This window comes from Hyperoodon ampullatus (assembly GCF_949752795.1).
Source record: "Hyperoodon ampullatus genome assembly, chromosome: 4".
In the NCBI taxonomy this organism is placed as follows: Eukaryota; Metazoa; Chordata; class Mammalia; order Artiodactyla; family Ziphiidae; genus Hyperoodon; species Hyperoodon ampullatus.
Window position 1 is genome coordinate 111,775,029 of NC_136917.1, and position 22,827 is coordinate 111,797,855.

The 22,827-nt window shown below is 38.5% G+C and overlaps 1 protein-coding gene across 2 annotated transcripts in view; it reads right to left on the reverse strand.

The window, feature by feature from the left end:
- MSH3 (mutS homolog 3) overlaps positions 1–22,827 on the reverse strand; it is a gene marked incomplete at both ends in the record, with an annotated part of 183,814 nt that overhangs the window by 86,531 nt on the left and 74,456 nt on the right. For both annotated transcript variants that reach the window (XM_079703083.1, XM_079703084.1), the window contains one exon: positions 9,303–9,435. In XM_079703083.1, coding sequence (XP_079559209.1) covers positions 9,303–9,435 — 133 coding nt within the window. The remainder of the gene's footprint in view (positions 1–9,302; positions 9,436–22,827) is intronic.

Below are 22,827 nucleotides of genomic sequence, written 5' to 3' on the forward strand. Positions count from 1 at the left end.
GCTTGATTTGTGACCCATGATGTGATCTATCCTGAAGAACGTTCCATGTGCACTTGAGAAGAAAGCGTAATCTGCTGTTTTCAGATGGGATGTCCTATAAATATCAATTAAATCTATTTGTTCTATTGTGTCATTTAAAGCTTGTATTTCCTTATTAATTTTCTGTCTGGATGATCTGTCCATTGGTGTAAGTGAGGTGTTAAATTCCCCCACTATTACTGTGTTACTGTCAATTTCCTCTTTTATAGCTGTTAGCAGTTGCCTTATGTATTGAGGTGCTCCTTTGTTGGGTGCATATATATTTACAATTGTTATGTCTTCTTAGATTGATCCCTTGATCATTATGTAGTGTCCTTCCTTGTCTTGTAACATTGTTAATTTTAAAGTCTATTTTATCTGCATACTGCTACTTCATTTTTTTTTTTTTTTTTTTTTTTTTTTGCGGTACGCAGGCCTCTCACTGCTGTGGACTCTCCCGTTGTGGAGCACAGGCTCCGGATGCGCAGGCTCAGCAGCCATGGCTCACGGGCCCAGCCGCTCTGCAACATGTAGGATCCTCCTGGACCGGGGCATGAACCCGCGTCCCCTGAATCGGCAGGTGGACTCCCAACCACTGCGCCACCAGGGAAGCCCCCAGGTTTCTTTTGATTGTCATTTGCATGGAATATCTTTTTCCATCCCCTCACTTTCAGTCTGTATGTGTGCCTAGGTCTGAAGTGGGTGTCTTGTAGACAGCATATATATGGGTCTTGTTTTTCTATGCATTTAGCCCGTCTGTATCTTTTGGTTGGGGCATTTAAATCCATTCACATTTAAGGTAATTATTGACATGTATGTTCCCATTATCATTTTCATAATTATTTTGGATTTGTTTTTTAGGTCCTTTTCTTCTCTTGTGTTTCCCGCTTAGAGATGTTCCTTTAGCATTTGTTGTAGAGCTGGTTTGGGGCTTGGTGCTGAATTCTCTTAGTTTTTGCTTGTCTGTAAAGCTTTTGATTTCTCCACTGAATCTGAATGAGCTCCTTGCTGGGTACAGTAATCTTGGTTGTAGGTTCTTCCCTTTCACCATTTTAAATATATCGTACCACTCCCTTCTGGCTTGCAGAGTTTCTGCTGAGAAATCAGCTGTTAACCTTATGGGACTTCCCTTGTGTGTTATTTGTTGTTTTTCCTTTGTTGCTTTTAATAATTTCTCTTTTTCTTTAATTTTTGTCAATTTGATTACTACGTGTCTCAGTGTGTTTCTCCTTGGCTTTATCCTACCTGGGACTCACTGTGCTTCCTGGACGTGGTTGGCTATTTCCTTTTCCAGTTTAGGGAAGTTTTCGACTATAATCTCTTCAAACATTTTCTCGTATCATTTCTCTCTCTCTTCTCCTTCTGGGACCCCTATAACGTGAATGTTGGTGAATTTAATATTGTCCCAGAGGTCTCTTAGGCTGTCTTCATTTCTTTTCATTCATTTTTCTTTATTCTGTTCTGCAGCAGTGAATTCCACCATTCTGTCTTACAGGTCACTTATCCATTCTGCTGTCTCAGTTATTCTGCTACTGATTCCTTCTAGCGCATTTTTCATTTCAGTTATTGTATTGTTCATCTCTGTTTGTTTGTTCTTTAATTCTTCTAGGTCTTTGTTAAACATTTCTTGCATCTTCTTGATCTTTGCCTCCATTCTTTTTCCGAGGTCCTGGATCATCTTCACTATCATTATTCTGAATTCTTTTTCAGGAAAGTTGCCTATCTCCACTTCATTTAGTTGTTTTTCTGGGGTTTTATCTTGTTCTCTCATCTGGTACATAGTTCTCTGCCTTTTCATTTTGTCTATCTTTCTGTGATTGTGGTTTTTATTCCGTGGGCTGCAGGACTGTAGTTCTTGCTTCTGCTGTCTGCCCTCTGGTGGATGAGGCTATCTAAGAGGCCTGTGCAAGCTTCCTGATGGGAGGGACTAGTGGGTAGAAATGTGTGTTGCTCTGGTGGACAGAGCTCAGTAAAACTTTAATCCACCTGTCTGCTGATGGGTGGGCCTGTGTTCCCTCCCTGTTGATTGTTTGGCCTGAGGTGACGCAGCACTGGAGGCTACAGGCTCTTTGGTGGGGCTAATGGCGGACTCTGGGAGGGCTCATACCAATGAGTACTTCCCAGAACCTCTGCTACCAGTGTCCTTTCCCGGCGGTGAGCCACTCCCCGCCTCTGCAGAAGACCCTCCAACACTAGCAGGTAGGTCTGGTTCAATCTCCTGTGGGGTCACTGCTCCTTCCCCCTGGGTCCTGGTGCGCACACTACTTTGTGTGTGCCCTCCAAGAGTGGAGTCTCTGTTGACCCCCAGTCCTGTCGAAGTCCTTCAATCAAATCCCACTGGCCTCTGAAGTCCAGTTCTCTGGGGATTCCTCCTCCCATTGCCAGACCCCAGGTTGGGAAGGCTGACATGGGGCTCAGAATCTTCACTCCAGTGGGTGGACTTCTGTGGTATAATTGTTCTCCAGTTTGTGAATCACCTACCCAGCAGTAATGGGATTTGATTTTACTGTGATTGCACCCCTCCTACCGTCTCATTGTGCTTTCTCCTTTGTCTTTGGAATGTGGGGTATGTTTTTTGGTGAGTTCCAGTGCCTTTCTGTCGATGACTGTTCAGCAGTTAGTTGTGATTCCGGTGCTCTCACAAGAGGGAGTGAGCACACCTCCTTCTACTCCATCTTCGAATGTGAATAATTTTTACTTTTGGAGCTTGGGATAAAGAGTATGGGCTAAACATGTGCATCTAATTTCACTCTGTCTTGAAGCTACAGACCAAGATTGTTTTAAAAGTCATGAAACCTCAAGAATAATTAGGAGAAAAAACAACAGCAACAACCCCTTAGAAGCTACGAAGAAAATGGACTAACAGTAATTGACTTAGAAGCCTCAGGGTATTTGAATCTTAAGCAGCTATGAGAAAAAGTAGGACCCCACTTGAGTTATACCCAGAATCCTAAGACTCAGGAACTGGTGGCACAAAGTGGAAGTGGAAGCTGGGGGTAGGGGAGTTGGGAGGGAAGAAAACAACTGGTTGAAAGTGAATTAAGCAGCAATTAAATCCCTCAATCCCATATTCCTCTATATGCTACTGAACAACCACCATTTTCTACCCTACATAAGACTACAGTTGACCCTTGAACAATGTGGAGGTTAGGGGTGCCAACCCTTCACACAGTCAAAAATCTGAATATAACTTTACAGTCAGCCCTGCATATCTGTGTTTCTACATCCATGGATTCAACCAACCATGGATTATGTAGTACTGTAGTACATATTTATTGAAACAAATCTGCTACAAGAGGACCCACACAGTTCAAACCCATGCTGTTCAAGGGTCAACTGTAGTTTTCTTCTCTGGAGAAGGTAAAGGGTGTGTGAAGCAGCTTCAGGAACAGTGAAGGATGAGAGTACCACCAAAAGCAAGGGATTAAAGGAATGAGTACAAACTGAATGCTGAGATTCCCAGCTGTCCTCATTGAGCTCCCAGAACATTAGCAGTCAGAAAACTGAAAGAGTCCCTGGGGAGTCTCACAAGCCCAAGAGGAAAATTTTAAAGATAGCATATACCAGGAGTTCCCCCAATAAATGGACCATTGAGTTCACGCTACAGTTCACCTTATAATTTGCAAGCCACATTCAACTACAGACCTTGCTACCAGCATTTTAGTTCCCCACTCTTTAAAAATGATCAGACAGATTAAAAATTCTAACATGAAATCCAAAAACTAAAACAAACAATCAATTAATGGACGAACAAATACTAGAAGAAATAGAGCCTATACAGGTAGAAGAAATCTTCTAAAAAAAAATGTTAACAATATCCTCAGTTAAACAGAAAATATTGAAATAAGAGTATTGAAATAAACAGTGAATCATGAAGGAAGAATGGCATGTTATTTTTTTAAAAAAGAAACATTCAGAGAACGAGAAAACAACCAAAAATTTTTAGAACTTAAACTATCAGAGTAGAAATGAAAAATGCAACAAAAGAGGCAGAAGATCAATGTGATAAAATTTCCAAGAAGGTAAAGCGAAAGCGTAAAGAGATGGAAACACAAAAGAAAGTTCAATAATCAGTCCAGAAGATTCAATCAACTCAAATAATAGAGCTGCAGAAAGAAAGAAATCATCAAAAAATAATTCAGAGATGTGTTACATATATACAGAGGACTACTACTCAGCCATAAAAAAAGAATGAAATAATGCCATTTGCAGCAACATGGATGGACTTAGAGATTATCATACTAAGTGAAGGAAGTCAGAAAGAGAAAGACAAATACCATATGATTATCACTTATATGTGGAATCTAAAATATGACACAAATGAACCTATCTATGAAACAGAAACAGACTCACAGACATAGAGAATAGACTTGTGGTTGCCAAGAGGGAGGGGGTTGGGGGAGGGGTGGAGTGGGAGGTTGGGGTTAGCAGATGTAAGCTATTATATATGGAACGGATAAACAACAAGGTCCTACTGTATAGCACAGAGAACTATATTCAATATCCTGTTATAAACCATAATGGAAAAGAATATATTAAAAAAAGAATGTGTGTATATGTACATATATACATACATATATATATACATACACACACATATCTGAATCACCTTGTTGTACAGCAGAAATTAACACATTGTAAATCAACTATACTTCAATAAAAAAATAATAATTTTGAATTTAGAATTGTACTTCCAAATTTCCCAGAACTTGGTTGCCAGCTTGAAAGGGCCCAATACAATGAATTAAAACAGAACCAAATCATGGCAAATTATCATGAAATTTTAAAACACTGGAGACAGAGAGAATCTTCCATTTCCAGAAGGAGAGAAAAAAAAGAACAACAACAACAAAAAGTAACACAAAGAATCAGGAACCAGTATGACTTCAGACTGTTTAACAACAATAGTAGAAGAAGAAAATGAAGTAACACAAAATTCTAAAGGAAAATAATTTATAGCTTAGGATTTTTATACCCAACCAAACTACCAATCAAATGTGAGAGTAAAAGAAAAAAGACATTTCCAGACAACTAGGTTTCAAAACTTACTTCCAGTGCCCTTTCTCAGGATGCTTCTAGAGAACGTACTCTACTAAAATGAAGGAATAAACCAAGAGGAAGTCATGGAATACAGAAAACAGAAGATTCAATTCAAGGGAAATAAACGGAATCTAAGAAGATAGCTACTCAACGGGTATAGCAGGGCAACCAGTCCAGGTTGGATCAGGTAGGAAGGCTCAAGGAAATGAAATTAACAGAATATTTGATGAAAATAAATATCTGGAAATGAGAGGACAACGTAAGTTTGAGTTAATGATAAGTACACAACATAAATAGTATATATATATATATATACACACACATATATATATAAATGGATGAATGCTAAGAACGTATTTAGAAAGATAATAATTAACTACAAGGAATGAAGTAAATTATGCAAAAAGAAAAAAAAGAAAGTTAGGTCCAACTGAACAAAAGCTGAGTTCAAAATGCATCACAGGGCTTCCCTGGTGGTGCAGTGGTTGAGAGTCCACCTGCCGATGCAGGGGATGCAGGTTCGTGCCCCGGTCCAGGAAGATCCCACATGCTAAGGAACGGCTGGGCCCGTGAGCCATGGCCGCTGAGCCTGCGTGTCTGGAACCTGTGCTCCGCAACGGGAGAGGCCACAGCAGTGAGAGGCCCGCGTACCGCAAAAAAAAAAAAAAAAAAAAAAAAGCATCATAAAGCACCTTTTCTCCAGAAAGGCCATGGCTTTCTGGGAAAGATACATACAGGAAGCTGCACTGTTTGTATAAATGTGCAGCCTAGAATTAATTTACAGCCTAGAATTGACCTAGAGTCACTTAATAGTACATTCTAATAAAAGAGCAAAAATTAACATTTTCAATAGAATTTCTGAATAATAATGTCTTGTAATTATTATAATTTGATAAGAAAAAAAGGGGATTGATGGTTCACATTCAGGTATGATATAAAGTTTAAGTCAGCAACAGCAAGGTGAAAACCAGAAGTGCTTGCAATCAAGTCCTAAGTGCCCATGGCAGGTTGCTCTCAAACCTCTTAAGCAAAATGACTCAATGGAGCTGCAAGAAAGCTGAGGATAAGGGTAAAACAGTTGCTCCTGGAGTCTCTCATGTTCAACCCCATTTCTGGCAGCAACCTTCTCTGTGGAAGAGCTTGAGAACACATGCCCAAGTGCAGAGGCAGGTCATCACAGGACTGGAAGAACCCCAGACTAAGCTCCGTACTGAAAACATGGCTTTGGGCTTCTACCAGTCTAGTTATGAAACTATTCTTGACTACAAAATTCTGGAAACACTCTCCTTTCAACATTTACTAAGTGCTATAATTCTTTAAATGTATTCACCACCGTTAGCACTTATGTATCATTTTCTTACAAAATAGTTATTGAGCAGTTAATATGAATTCCTATGACTACCACTATTTTCTAAGATTTAAATGTGAAGTCTTACTATCAAAAGAAATGCTTATTTTATTTAAGAGTCGGCCCACTTGGTATCCTCTATTATTATCATCATAAAAATACCTATTTGTGCCTATTCCACGACACTTTCCACACAGCCAGATGGCCTAGGCCTACCACTTCCACAACATCCAAAGCGTGTTCCTTACCATTTTCTGAATTTCACATAATTGGCACAATCTGTACCCAGGATATCACTCACCATTTGGTGCATACAGCAGAAGCTTATTTAGAGTAATCTAATGATAAAGAACAGACATGTGTTTGATGGTAATGTTCCAAGAGCCAGCTAACTAATTTAAAGCAAAAATTTGCTTTAAAGCATTCAGACTTCCTAAAGTTGGTCTGTTACCAAATCATTTCTAATCTTCACTTTTCAAATCAATCTTTAGGCACATTCTTGTGTAAACACTAAAACAGCAACAAGGAACAGCTTCTGAGTGAGTCACAAGTTCCTTTAGTATAGTTTGAAACTCTAAAAAGTCATTCCTACTCTGCCTGTTGGTTACTTTTAAAAGGATCATATTCCATCATATGTGGAATCTAAAAACAAAAACAAAAACAGAAAACCCGAATTCATAGATACAGAGCACACATTAGTGGTTGCAGGGGGTGGTTGTGTGGGCAAAATGAGTGAAGATGGTCGAAAAGTATTTGTAAGTTGCTAAGAGAGTAGATCTTAAAAGTTCTCATCAAGAGAAAACAAAAAAAACTTTGTAACTATGCAATGGTAAAGGATGTTAACCAGACTTACTGTGGTGATCATTCTGCAATATATATATATATATACACACATCGAATCCTTATGTTATATATTGATACCTGAAACTAAAATAACGTTGTTTATCAATTATATCTCAATTTAAAAAAGAACTAGATTCTGACATTTACCAGAGTTTTAAAACTTTTATAAGTACACAAACTTTATGAAATGCAAATATTAAAGTACAGTTTAAAGAGAGGCAGGAAAGCATAACAGAAATCACAGCATCCATTTTGATGCCGTGGATATTTTGATTCAGCTCTTCTGATTAGCAATTGATAATTTTTTCAGCTTTGCTCCTATTTTCTTTTGAGAAAAACAAAAACCTCTAACATCTGTCAGTGAATCCTTTCAAGTAGTGAAGGCAATGTGTTTGGAGATCTGTTGCTTGACGAACGGTTATAAGCCCTGATTGTCAGCCACTGGGTCAAGGTCGAAAACAAAGTAACAAATGGTTTGACATCCATTCTGTAATCTCAAAAGAGTCAACCATAAGACTTTCAACTACCAGGGCAGCCTCTACTATTGGCAGCAAAACAACAACACAGTGCACCAAGCAATGGTACAACAGATGCCGCCAACCCCATAACCAATGGACACATTTTTTCCCTAGGGATTAGTATTTCCCAATTTCAACTTGTTCTTTCTTTTCAAATGTAGCTGAAGCATATGGAACAGTTACGTAAGTCCTCTTGGGCACTGCAAGTATTCTTGGAAGCAGTAGTTATTATTCTAGTAAAACTTTGTGGGGGAAAAGGCCTAAAAAAAGTAAAGACTCGTGAAAAATTGGTCACAACTAAAGTTTGGGCACATAAAAAAAGTTCTACAATAAAATTATTAAATTGGCAAGGGTTTACATTTGGGCAAAAAATAAAATAAAAATTTGCTTATGTAGGGAAAAAAATGCAATGGTATTCAAAACTGCTACTACATCAAAAATGGTAATGTCCAAAAATGTAAGCCACTAAAACCCAATCAAGGACCCTCATTTAAATATGAATTCTGTCACTTAGTAACAAGTTACTAACCCTCTTCTTAGCATCATCATTTAGTCAAGGTAATGCAAGCTGTTGTAGCATTATATAAAGACAGCAATATACATAATTTCCCACCAGTAAGAAGGTGCTAAACCTTCTCAACCCCAATTTTTTTTTTTTTTTTTTTTTTTTTTGCGGTATGTGGGCCTCTCACTGCTCTGGCCTCTCCCGTTGCGGAGCACAGGCTCCGGACGCGCAGGCTCAGCAGCCATGGCTCACGGGCCCAGCCGCTCCGCGGCACGTGGGATCCTCCCGGACCGGGGCACGAACCCGTGTCCCCTGCATCGGCAGGCAGACTCTCAACCACTGCGCCACCAGGGAAGCCCCAATTTTTTTTTTACAAGGAACAAAGAGTCTAATGTATGTGAGTGACTTCTGCAGTAGGTAAGATACTATAAAAAGTTAAACAATTATAAATATAACTGAAAATTTTAAAAAATTTTAGGCATATTTTGAAGATAAAGCAAATTATTTCTCTAACAAACCTCACTTGTTACTGTTATGACAAACTGTAAAGCTTAAGTGATGAAAATCAAAGGAATGCTTTTTACTTACCCTCAATATCCAAACTTGTCTGCATATTAATACCACCACAAATATTTTACTAGCAGATTTCTCCTTTGGTTAAGTCAAATAAGAAGTTGTTCTGAGGTCAAAAGAAATAAGGCACCTCTTTCTAAACGTAGATGGTCTAAGTAAATTTCCTATTTTGATGATGGTCCATACTTTGAGGTTGAAACAGGAGAACATCCTGTATTATAACAGAAGGGCCTCTATGTATTGCTATAGTTAGCAAAAGTGGGCAAACTTTTACTATTTACAATGCAAAAACTGGAATAATCTCAGTTTGTGCAATTAAAATCTCTAAGGATTCTCTCATGTTATCTGCAAGATTTTACAAAATAAAATAAAAATAAAGCTCTGAGATGTTTCCCATTTGCACCTCAAGCTGAAGAACATTATCAGTTTTAAAAGATTCGATTTCTATCACACTTACTTTTTTGTGATAAATGCTACAGAGTCCTCTTTCAATGTCAGGCAATTTACGTAGATGATTTTCTATCTGGCCAAACACACTGGATTCTGAATGGAGAACTTCAGATACAGCATCAAGTCGAGCATTTATCTCCCTGTGAGAACAGAGTAATGGCAATTATCAGATATGTTAGAAACTCAGACTGCAGACATTTCCCACTCTAATGCCCAGCACTGTGAGAGCAGCCACTCAGAAAAGAACAAAGGAGACTCTTCCTCCATACCTCTGGCCCTTCTCTGCCCCTTATCATCGAAATCGAAGAGCAGGTACCAGACAAGGAAAGTCATTAACTAGATGGCTATTCATTAACTAGCCAGCAGAGACTGGCTCCTTACGTTTTCCTTCCTCCAGAGCAAACACACAGACTACACTTCCCAGCCTCCCCTGCAGTGAGGTATGGCCGTGTACCCAAGTTCTAGCCAGTGAAATGTGGGTAGGAATGATTACGCCACTTTTAGCCCTGGCCCATAAAACCTCCTGTGATCTTTCACATTCACTCTTTCCCCCTTTGCCAACTGGATGTTGAGTCCAGGGCAATTCTGTGAGCCCCTCACCTGCTGACTCCATCAGCATGGGTGTGTGAGTAGAGCAGAAAACCCCCCACTCCCACATCTGTTACCAAATGAACGTTTCATTAGCAAAAAATAAACTTATATTGTATTTAAACAACTGAGATTGAAATTTTACTTGCTACCATTGCTTGTATTACCTGGCTAATAAAATGGGTCTACAGTGGGCAAATGAATTTCCTACTCTGACTGAAAGGACGGACCATCTCAATCAAAAAGCAATTCTTTCAGCTAACCAACTTTTTTGAGAGAATACTTGGTGGTGGTGGTTGAATTGATCAAGTGTTCGACTGAAATGGGACTAGGCACACTGAGCCTGGGCAAAGACTGGGAGCAGCAATAGAAAGTGCAGAGGATGGGACTTCCCTGGCGGTCCAGTGGTTAAGACTCCACGCTTCCACTGCAGGGGGCACGGGTTTCGATCCCTGGTCAGGGAACTAAGATCCCGCGTGCCGTACAGGAGAGCCAAAAAAACAAAAAGGAAAGTGCAGAGGAAAAACATCAGGAGACATGGGAGGCCAGGGCTGCAGGATTTTATGAATGGCTACACCCAAAGTGATGGGCCACTTGGGGAGAAATGGTGAGACTCTGTCAACTCAACATGGAAACCTGACTAAATGTGTCCTAAATGAGATAAGGCCCATCCAGCACCTATACACGTCAAAGGCCTACACTAGGTATGATGGCCATATGTGAAAAGACTGCAATAAGTAAACATATCTAGTAGAAAACGGGCCTTTAGTAAATGCTTTTTGGATCAATGAATGAACAAACAAGCAAGCAAATGAAAGAATGAACTGACATTTGGGGGGAAATGGGGCCATTAGCTGTTGAATACACATCTATCAAAGTTCTGTTGGTATCATATTCACTGATGTGAAGGGCAAACCTTATATCAGAATCCTGACTAGATAACTATTGAGTATTTCACAATTAATTGAGTGCTTTTATCTTTGTTATCCTTATAACTATCCTGTGAAGTCATGCCTGTTCACAAAACAGATACTAACTTCAGGTCTCATTTTTCAAAAAAATATTTATTTGGCTACACCGGGTCTTAGTTGCGGCATGCGGGATCTTTAGTTCCCTGACTAGGGATCAAACCCGGGCCCACTGCATTGGGAGCCCAGAGTCTTAACCACTGGACGACCAGGGAAGTCCCCAGGTCTCATTTTTGTTCCATTTTTTCTCTGGCTCATCCTCCACTATGTAGAACAGGCATTTGGTTTAGCATGACAAAATAGAACAAGCCAGAGCTTTGTAGACACCCAGGCTGATTCTTCCATTCTCAATGGGATGGCCTCTTAAATCTATTCAGTTCTTTCCATGTCTACTGCCACTACCCTAGTCTAAGTAAAAATCATTTCTCACAAAGAGAAATGTTCTACCAAATCAGCCTCCTAACTTTCCACCCCATGCGCACTTCTGTCCCTTTTTCCAATCCATTCTCCACACTGTAGCCCGAGTGGTCTTCCTAGAACCCAAACCTGTTCGTGCCACACCTCTGCCTTAAGCTCATCAATGACCTGCCTTTAATCTTAGATTCAAATCCAGAATCCTTAACTGACCTATAAGACAACTGATCCCTGCTTACCTCGCAAGTCTCGTCTCAGATCACCTGTCACTCTCTTCCTTTCACTCTAAGCTCCAGCTGGACTGAACTTCTCCCAACATCTCGGTCACTCCAAGTTCTCTGACATCAGGGCTTTATCATCTGCTCCTCACTCTGCCTTGAAGACTCCTTTCCCCTTTCCTACTGCCTACCAGCTTCCACTTTGGCAAACTCCTTCTCACCCTTCCTCTGAAGGGGCTTTCTAGACTCACTAGACTATATTTCATCCTTTGCCATCCTTTTCCATACAACCCTCTGTTTTCTTTCCATAGTGGAACTTACAACTGTATTTACTTCTCTACTATCTTTACTGCTAGACAGTAAGCTTGGTGAGAATGGGGGTCATTTCTTCAGTCCCATAGTTCTGAGATCACGATACGTGCTCAATAAGTAGCTGTTGAATTTGAGTCAACTGAATTTCAAAGACTACATATAAAATAAATCAAGATGAGGTGAAAAAATAAAAAATTAAATATTCTTTGCGTAAGATTGTTAGGGTAAAACATTGATTTATTTTATCAAAACGTTTACCCCAAATGCTATACAAATATAAAGTTTTATTTTAATAACTCACTCCTGCACAAATGAAAGATGACACCAATTGAAACAGACTAAGTTGATGCTGCAGATGGTACGAGGACAGATAAAATAATGCCATCTGTGAATGTATAAAAGACAGCCAGATAGCTACTCCCTCAAAAATTATAAAGGTTGTCTGAAGTATGGAAAGATAAAAGCAAAAGAGGTTAATAAAAACCTAAATCATATTTATGAAGTCTTCCAAAAGACTTTTAAAAAAATACTTTCTTGGAAAATAGAAAGGTAGTAGCTTTTTTTAGCCTTGTGACAGCCCGGACAAAAGCCTGTTCACTATGAATCACTTTCACATTAACCCAGCCTTCACTTGTTAGGGAGGTAACAGCTCAGAGGTTAAGAATTTGGGCTGAAAACGTAAATGACCTCAGTTCAAATCCAGGCTCTTCCATTTACCAGTAATTTAGACTTGCCCTATTTTCTCCATCTATAAAATGGAAATAATAATGGTCCCTAACTCATAGAGTTGTTACAAGAATTCAATGAAATAATACACATTAAGCACTTAGCACAGTGCCTGGTACATAGTAACTACTCAATACATGTTAGTTGTTACCACCATTATTATTACAGAGATCTTTATTTGGTTATGAAATTTGTTTGGTAGGCATCACAGAGAACAGCTCAGGGGAGGGAGAAACAGCACCCAAAACATAAGCTTGGAAATAACTATGTGTAGACAAGCCTTTAGGCATAGATATGCAAAAAGGTGTTTTGTGCAAAGTGAACAGGAAAGGATTACACAAGGAAGGCTAGTTCTAGCACCTCAAGTGCTACATCTGACTGGTAGTAGTGACCTGAAGTACTGTGCTAAGATTGGTTAGCAGGTACATTGAGAAAGAACGCCATAACCAACTACAGATGTCTAACACGGGCAGGGAGAGGGGGAGGCACTGTTTACCACCACGAATTTCTCATCACTGGGGCAGCTATACTTCCACTTTTATCTCCTATAAGCAGATCAGAATGCAAATCAATAAAAAATGGCTTCTAATCAAGTTTTTGAAATAAAATGGTATATCTTAGAACTGTTCTTTAATTAGCAGGTATAAGACTTTCTAAAATAATAGGTCAGACCACCAGAACAGAAAACAATTATTTTGGTACGGTCAATGAGAGAGATCAACAAAACAGGAAATAGCACTGTCAATTAAATGAGGATAAAGATATTATTCCAAGATGCCCTGTGGTATTCTACAATTGATCGTACCACATGATACATTCTAAACAAATGAAAAGAGGATACCTGAGTCATTCATTTCATTCCATATGACAAAAAAAAATGAATGTGAGGTCCTGGGGATGACAAATATTCTTCTTTACCACCAAAGATCCAACGAGTAAATGTGGGTGTTGCTGGAGTCCTTCACGTTTGAAAATGAACTGAGTGATGACGTTAATATCTGTTGTATGTGGCTGTCACTCAGAAACACAGTGTATCACCTATAGCTACTGCCATAGTAAGGACATGTGATCAGTCTGTACCTGCTGGTTGCTATTTGTGGAGATGCCTCTATAATTCTAACATCAGGTTATTTGGGGAGGAAAGAAATAAACTACTGGGGAGAGGTTTTTTGTTGTTGTTGTTTGTTCTGATTTTTTACTGAAAGGTTAGCTCTAAAGACAGATGATATAAAATGCGTAAATTAAATTCAGACATTAACACATTACTCATGCGATATGGCTAAACCAACTACCTAAACAACTTTCTGGTAGAAACATGAATCACAGGCCCTCTCCTAGGGCCTAACCATCATTATTTGAATCCACCTAGCTTTGCCTTTCACATACACTATTCACTCATTCATTCAATGAACAATTACTGAGTGCTTATAAAGCACCAATTGCAAAAACAGAAGATGGAGAGTGCAAATATCATGCTCAAAACCTTATAGATCATGAAAGAGTTTATTTTATTTATGAAATTACATTCTAAAGAGCTATTCTCAATATTTACTTTGTTGCAAATTGTAAATCACCCAAATTTTTAAGGATTTTTATTACTCATGTTCAAATGAGGCAGCGTTTTACCAAGAGACAATTCACCCTTTTCAGAATATTAAACAGAACAATTTTCTGACAGCTACCTTCCATTATTGGTTCAGGTCACAAATCTGAGTCTTTGAAAAGAGCATGAATATGATTTCTGTTTTTGATGATAATGGGAATGGGTATTTTCAGACCATCCCTCCCACTGAGGACAATTCAAAAAGCCAAACAAAACATAAAATACATTCATGAAAGCATCAAAGGACTAACAAAATGTAAGGAAAAACTATACTAAAATCTAAAAGAAAGCAAGAACCCAAAGAAATAATCCAGCAGTCAAAACCACTTTTGCACTAAAAACATATGCCAGAAGAATCTGCTGTAAAAATGAGCTGGCCTCATAGTAAGGGTAAACTTGTAGAGTAGGTGAGCATCATTTGGATGAACTGAAACATGTCAAACACTGAACTTGAATTAAGATGTCCCAGACTGGAAGTATCACTGAGAATCTGGCAGAAGCAAATGAAAATCTTCTTTGGGAAAAGACACCTTCATCTTAGCTCTCATGTTATTTATTTATTTTTATTGGAGTATAGTTGATTTACCATATTGTGTTAGTTTCAGATGTAGAGCAAAGTGTTTCATTTTTTTCAGATTATATTCCATTATAAGTTATTATAAGGTATTGAATATAAAATTCCCTTTGCTATACAGTTTATCTATTTTTATGTATAGTAGTTTGTATCTGCTAATCTCATACTCCTAATTTGTCCCTCCCTCCCTCCCTCCCCTTCCCCTTTGTTAACCATAAGTTTGTTTTCTATGTCTGTGAGTCTGTTTCTGCTTTATATATAGATTTATTTGTATTATCTTTAGATTCCACATATAAGTGATACCATATAGTATTTGTCTTTCTCTGACTTTCACTAAGTATAATATTCCCTAGGTCCAATCGTATTGCTGCAAATGGCATTATTTCACTCTTTTTTATGGCTGAGTAATATTCCATTGCATATATATATATACCACATCTTCTTAAGCCAATTGTCTGATGATGGGCCCTTGGGTTGTTGCCATGTCTTGGCTATTGTAAATAGTGCTGCTCTCTCACTTTATTCTTTTTTTTTTTTTTAATTAGTTTCTGCTTTATAACAAAGTGAATCAGTCATACATATACATCTGTTCCCACATCCCTTCCCTCATGCATCTCCCTCCCTCCCACCCTCCCCATCCCACCCCTCCAGGCGGTCACAAAGCACCGAGCTGATCTCCCTGTGCTCTGCGGCTGCTTCCCACTATCTATCTACCTTACGTTTGGTAGTGTATATATGTCCATGCCTCTCTTTCGCTTTGTCACAGCTTACCCTTCCCCCTCCCCATATCCTCAAGTCCATTCTCAAGTAGGTCTGTGTCTTTATTCCCGTTTTACCCCTAGGTTCTTCATGACATTTTTTTTTTTTTAATTCCATATATATGTGTTAGCATACGGTATTTGTCTTTCTCTTTCTGACTTACTCCACTCTGTATGACAGACTCTAGGTCTTAAAAATAAAATTTCTAAATAATATAACCAGCATTCAAGCATAAAAAGAAATGAGATGAGTAAGAATCAATAGAAACAACAGACAACAGGAAGAGACATAAAAACTACTAAGCTTTGTGGGGTGTGGGGCTGAATGATAAAAAATACTCAATAAATTCAAAAGACATTGTCAAAAGGAAGCAGATGAAGAACAGAACAGGTAGAGAAATTAGAAATCAAATCAGTTATATAATTTCCATTACTTTACAGGTTATCTTTCTTTGCTCTCTTGCTCTCTATAGGATTTTTATCTCTGATTCAGTGTCATGTGTAGTTTCATCATGATTTAGCAAAATGTGGATTTCTTGTTTGTTTTCAATTGCACTTTGATTCAATTGTGCTTTCTAAACCTAAGGAGTCACATCTTTCATGAAATGTGAGAAACTCTCATCTTCTATCTCTTTGAATATTGTTTCTCTTTTCCTATTCTCATTTCCTTCTACTGGAAATCTGATGAGGATTATGTTAGACTTCATTTGTCTTTCAAACTCTTCTATCTCTGATCACACTGTCTCTCTGTGCTACACTCTAGGTAATTTCTTCAGATATCATCTTGGATTTCAGATATTGCATCTATTCTGGTCTAACCCACCCACTGTTTCTAAAAGTTGTATGTACTTCTTCTTAAAAAATCAACCTGATCTCTTTTGATGGTATTTTTGTTCTGTGCTCATGTGTTCATGTGCTCTTTTGTGTTTCTTTTAACTTGGTGGTTCAATATTTATCTTTATAATCCCCTTATTTGAAGGTCTTGGGATTCTAAGTCTACTGTTTATAATTTCTGCTGACTCAACTCATGATTACTTGTTTCTCCACGTCTTTTGTAATTACGGTTTATGAGCTTACAGCAGAACTTGCTCTTTGAGATTCCTAGGAGGCCTAGATGAGAGTGTATCCCTTCAGGGAGGACCTGTATTTGCCTTCGCCAGGGACCATAACGCACAATGGGACAATTTTAAATAAATTTCACAACTTAGAAATTGCCAGACCACAGAGATAAAACAAATCAGAATAACAAACCTGAGTGAAGGTGGGCCTGTGGTTAAGACTTCTTGGAAACTTGGCAACTATAGAACAAAGCAGAGACCAGCTAAAGGTTCCTGAATAGACTGCATCCCAAAAGATGCTGGTTAATCCATATGCAATAACAGGGCAGACATTTGGGTAAGAGGCATTTAGGGTCACTTTTTTCTTGGTGGCAGCAGTCCCCTTCTCTGCTCTCACTCGCATCCACACAGCAAAGGAAAAGAGGCATGGGGTCAACATCAATCAGTCACAGCTCCCAGTTATGTTTCACCCACCACTCTTCCTTCCCATTTATGAGAAGTAGTGTGTCTCACTGGGCTGAGTAAGAGCAGAGTCACCACAGGTGAACATCTGTTGGCAGGCTCATGGAACATGGGAAACCACAAAGAATAAATAGGGCCTCCTCATGTAGTTAATTACAGGAAGTTCCAGAGAGTTAAAATGGCATTTAGCTTTGCTAATATTAACTAAATGTTAAGTGGAGCAAATATATAATATTCTATTACTTTGTCATTTAGGCCAGGGCTATAAATTAGACATACAAATATTAATACTCTAAACATATGGGTTTACCAAAATAAAAGTCATTTAATTATTCAAGAAAATTAACTATTCAAGAAACTTAACTATCACTAAAATGTACTTTAGAAAATTACACAAAAATCTAGTCAAGGACCTATTTCCTAAAACCAACAATTTTCAATTTTCTTAAATATTGGTGTGATTTAAATGCCAATAATAAACTTAGCATGCTTAATTCTCTTAAGCAGTTTTATAAAAATCTAACTTGAATTATAAAAGTATTCTTCATTTGTTCTAATTATGTTATTGAGCTATACAGTGAGTCACAAGCATTTTATTTTAGGTATAAAAGCTTCTATCACTTGCATCTACTTCTCCTCACTAGATTACACCTTGACCAAATTAGATTAGAAACTCCTTGAGAGTAGGAACACTGTCATTGACACTAAATAATACAAAATTAATAATAACTATCTGGGACTTCCCTGGTGGCACAGTGGCTAAGAATCTGCCTGCCAGTGCAAGGGACATGGGTTCGATCTCTGGTCCAGGAAGATCCCACATGCCACGGAGCTACTAAGCCCATGCGCCACAACTACTGAGCCTGCACTCTAGAGCCTGCGAGCCACAACTACTGAGCCTGCGTGCCACAACTACTGAAGCCCGTGCGCCCAGAGTCCATGCTCCGCAGCAAAAGAAGCCAATGCAGTGAGAAGCTCATGCACCACAACAAAGAGTAGCCTCCGCTCACCGCAACTAGGGAAAGCCTGCAAGCAGCAACGAAGAACCCAACACAGCCAAAAATAAATAAATAAGTTTAAAGTAACTATCTTATACTACTAAGTGTTAATGTGCACTTGGTCAATCAGAACAGAAAGTTGAGCTTCCTAAATTCCCAGGACTTAGTCAAGTTAAAGTATTAAATAAAAGACAAAGGCTGTGATCCAAGCCCAACCACATACAATGACAGTCCTCAAATGCTAATAGTTGCGTCATTCTGAAAAGGGACTCACACAAAGGCTCTACCGCTTTACCAGTGGTCCTTGAAAATTCTCCTCACGATTCTGACTATAGCTACAGGCAAAAGATAAAATACAGGGAAGTACCAGATTCAGGAGAACTGACCAGGACAGATACTGGACAACTGACATCGTGGGCACACAGCCTCCTTCCTGTAACCACTGGAAGCCCCCCAGCCAGGTCATCTTATGACTGTCTTCCCATCTTTCTAAAACAAGATGTAGTGGAAAACAGATGCTCTCAAGTCTAACATGGGCTTTCCAGAGAGATGGGCTTGGGTTTGAATCTCACTTTCACCTGATGAGGATGGTGGTGAAGGGGTGGTAGCAGTACCATTTAAAAATTTCATATGTGTGTGTGTGTGTGTGTGTGTGTGTGTGTGTGTGTGTATTATATTCTCTATATTATTTACTTTTAAGAATAAAACATTGCAAACACACATAAAACACTACCCCAGCTGCATTTCTTTCCCTTTCCTCCCTTCCCAGAAGTGACCATTTTCCTGATGTTAGTAAATATCCTTTCCACTTCCTGTTTTTATATTTCTACCACTTATGTCTGAACCCCTAAACAACACAAATGTGTTACAAAGTTCAGATAAATGGTTATTGTGCTCTATGTATTCTTTTTTTTTTTTTTTTTAGTGGTACGTGGGCCTCTCACTGTTGTGGCCTCTCCCATTGCGGAGCACAGGCTCTGGACGCGCAGGCTCAGCAGCCACAGCTCACGGGCCCAGCCGCTCCGCGGCATGTGGGATCTTCCCGGACCGGGGCATGAACCCGTGTCCCCTGCATCAGCAGGCGGACTCTCAACCACTGCGCCACCAGGGAAGCCCTATGTATTCTTTTATAACATTGTTTTTATGAGATTTATCCACATTGAAACATGTAGACTTGAGTCATTCATTTTAACTGCCATATAATATTCTAATGTATGACCAGATAACTATTTTTCCATTCCCCTACTAATAACTAGGTTGTTTACAATTTTTTGGTATCACAAAGCTCACAGCTATCTTCTTGACTGCACAACTGATGCCAGGAACCACAGTAATCCTTTATATGTACCATTTTATTTGGTCCTCACAACACCACTATGGGGTAGGTAATGCAATTCCCATTTTACAGGTAAAGAAACTGAGGTGTACAAAAGTTCATAACTTGACCCAAGTGACACAACTGAATGAGGGAATCAGAACTCAAGTTCAAGTGTCTCATTAACTCCAAAACTGTGCTTTCAGGCATGCCCCTATGTGCTTTGCTGGATGATCTCGGTTAATGAACCTGAGTGTCAGTTTTTCTCATCTATAAAATAGAAGCAGTAACCATCTCTGAGGATAGTTGAAAGAACAGAGATGACACAGATGAAAAAATGCAGCACAGTTAGACACTGGTTTCCCTTTCTGCCATTTTCTTTCCACTCATACGATCCTCTTGAGTTTTCATTTTCTGCTTCCCCCCACATAGAGACTAGTTTACAGAGGAACAGACCTCACCTCTCAAGCCTCAGCACTTCCCTCTTCCCACCTTGGCTACTCTTCGTTCCTCAACTCTTAGATTTGGACGTCTGCTCCATTCTACCAAAACATTTCCCTTTCTTTTTTAAAAAAAATATGTTTCCTTTTCATCCCTAAAATCAATCTAACATTTTGCATAAATACCTTCACCTGGACAGATACAAGCCAGAATGTTTTTCAAAGGTAAGGGAGATGAAAGATTTTTCAGAATACTGTACTATAGCAGCAAAATTGCATAATGTTTGCAATTTACAAAATTCAGTGTTCTTTACAGCCTCACTACAGATATTGAATAAACGTGTGATACATTTAAATAATAATCAAAACACTTGTTTCCATTCCAGGGATGTGTACATTTGATCTGCCCATGCCAAGAGGAGGAAAGATATGAAATAATTGAGCCTATCTGTTACGGATTGAACTGTGTCCCCCAAAAAAATATATGTTGAAGACCTCTGTACCTCAGAATGTGACCTTACTAGGAAATAGGGTTATTGTAGATGTAATTAGTTAAGATGAGGTCATACTAAAATAGGGTAGGCCCCTAATCCAATTTGACTATATTCTTATTAAAAGAATGCCACATGAAGAGAAATGTACACAGGGAGAATACTATGTGAACATTAAGGCAGAGATAAAAGACAACACATCTCCAAGCCAAGTAACACCAAAGATTGCCAACAAACCACCAGAAGCTAGGAGAGAGACACTGAACAGATTCTCCCTCACAGGCCCACTGACATTTTGATCTTGGACTTCTAGCCTCCAGAACTATGAGACAAATTTATGCCATTTAAGCCACCCAGTTTGTGGTGCTTTGTTTCGGTGGCCATAGTAAAGTAATACACTGTCTAAATCACCAATTATGTAATTCAGATTCTATAGGTATGGTCTTTAAGAGCCATATGAAAATCACGTTGACCCCAAATATTTCTAAGCAAATAAATTCTGACTCAGATGTGTTTAGAGTTATGAGCTAGACCTTTTTACATGATACTTAACACTAGCTATGCCTGAGGTGGATGATAGCCCCTTCCTGTCACCCAGCCTGGCTTCCTTATTAAGTCACATGACTTTCTCTGATCAACTTCTATCTATTCTAATTCTACTAGGGGTTTGACAAGAATGCAAGATGTCGCCACACCATTTCTTCCACTGTTAAGTACAATGTTTTCATACCTGAACAAGCAATTATTCCACTAAAAGAGAAGAAATGATTTCTCAGAACCAATTCTGTGGCACTAAAACAAGGAATCACATGAAAGAAAACTGCTTCTAAGGTTCTTTTAAAATCAAGAAGTTTTTCTTAGAAAAATAAACTTCCCTTATATAGGTTTGCCTTTATTTTCAAAGCCTACTGAGAACGCTAAGATTTTCAAATGGATTCATTTGTTCATAATTTCTTAATCACCTGTTATATTCAAAGTACTATGAGCTGCCAGTGTATTCTATGTGTGTGTTTGGGGTGGAGTAATAAGAAACAGGACATAATTGAGAGGAGATGATTTTCTATAGAGGGAGGAAGGAGAAGAAGGAGGACTTCTCAAAGGAGGTGTCTGAGTTAGGACTTTAATGAGTCATTCTTTTCATTATCCATTCAATAAATACTTACCAGACTATACTACAAAGCCACAGTAATCAAAACAGTATGATATTCACACAGAAAGCAGACACATAGGTCCATGGAACAGAATAGAGAGCCCATGGTCAATTAATGTACGTATCGTCAATTAATCTATGACAAAGAAGGCAAGAATAGTGGACAAAAGACAGTTTCTTCAGTAAGTGGTGCTGGGAAAACTGGACAGTTATATGTAAATCAATGAAATTAGAGCATTCCTCACACCATACGCAAAAATAAACTCAAAATGGATTAAAGACTTAAATGAAAGGCCTAAAACCGCAAAACTCGTAGAAGAGGACATAGGCAGAACACTCTTTGACATAAATTGTAGCAATATTGTTTTGGATCTGTCTCCTAAGGCAAAAGAAATAAAAGCAAAAATAAACAAATGGTGCCTAATTAAACCTAAAAGCTTTTGCACAGCAAAGGAAACCATCAACAAAATGAGAAGACAACCTACTGAATGGGAGAAAATATTTGCAAATGATATGACCAATAAGGAGCTAATATCCAAAATATAAAAAGAGCTCATACAGCTCAATATAAAAAAAACAAACAAACAACCAGATTCCAAAGTGGACAGAAGACCCAAACAGACATTTTTCCAAAGAAGATATACAGATGGCCAACAGGCTCATGAAAAGATGCACAACGTCGCTCATCACCAGAGAAACGCAAATCAAAAGTACAAGGGGATATCACCTCACACCTGTCAAAATCGCTATCATCAAAAGGTCTACAAATAACAAATGTTGGAGAGGATATGGAAAAAGGGAACCCTAATACACTGCTGGTGAGACTGTAAATTGGTGCACCCACTATGGAAAGGAGCATGGAGGTTTCTCAAAAAACTAAAAATAGAACTACCATATGATCCAGCGATTCTCCTGCTGGGTATATATCTGAAGAAAACAAAAACACTAATTCAAAAAGATACATACACCCCAATGTTCATTGCAGAATTATTTACAATAGCCAAGAAATGGAAGCAACCTAAATGTCCATCAATAGATGAATCGATAAAGAAGATCTGGTATATTTATACAATGGAATATTATTCAGCCATAAAAAAGAATAAAATTCTGCCATTTGCAAGAATGTGGATGGACCTAGAGAGTATTATGCTTGTGAAATAAGTCAGAAAGAGAAAGACAAATATTCTACTCTATCACTTATATGTGAAATTTAAAAAATAAAACAAGCAAATTTATATAACAAAACAGAAATAGACTCCATAGACACTGAGAACAAACTAATGGTTACCAAGGGGGAGAGGGAAAGGTGGAGGGGCAAGATAGGGGTATGAGATTAAGAGATACAATTATGTATAGAATAAATAAACAAGGATATATTGTAAAAACAGGGAATTATAGCCATTATTTTGTAATAACTTTAAATTGAATATAATCTATAAAAATATTCAATCACTACA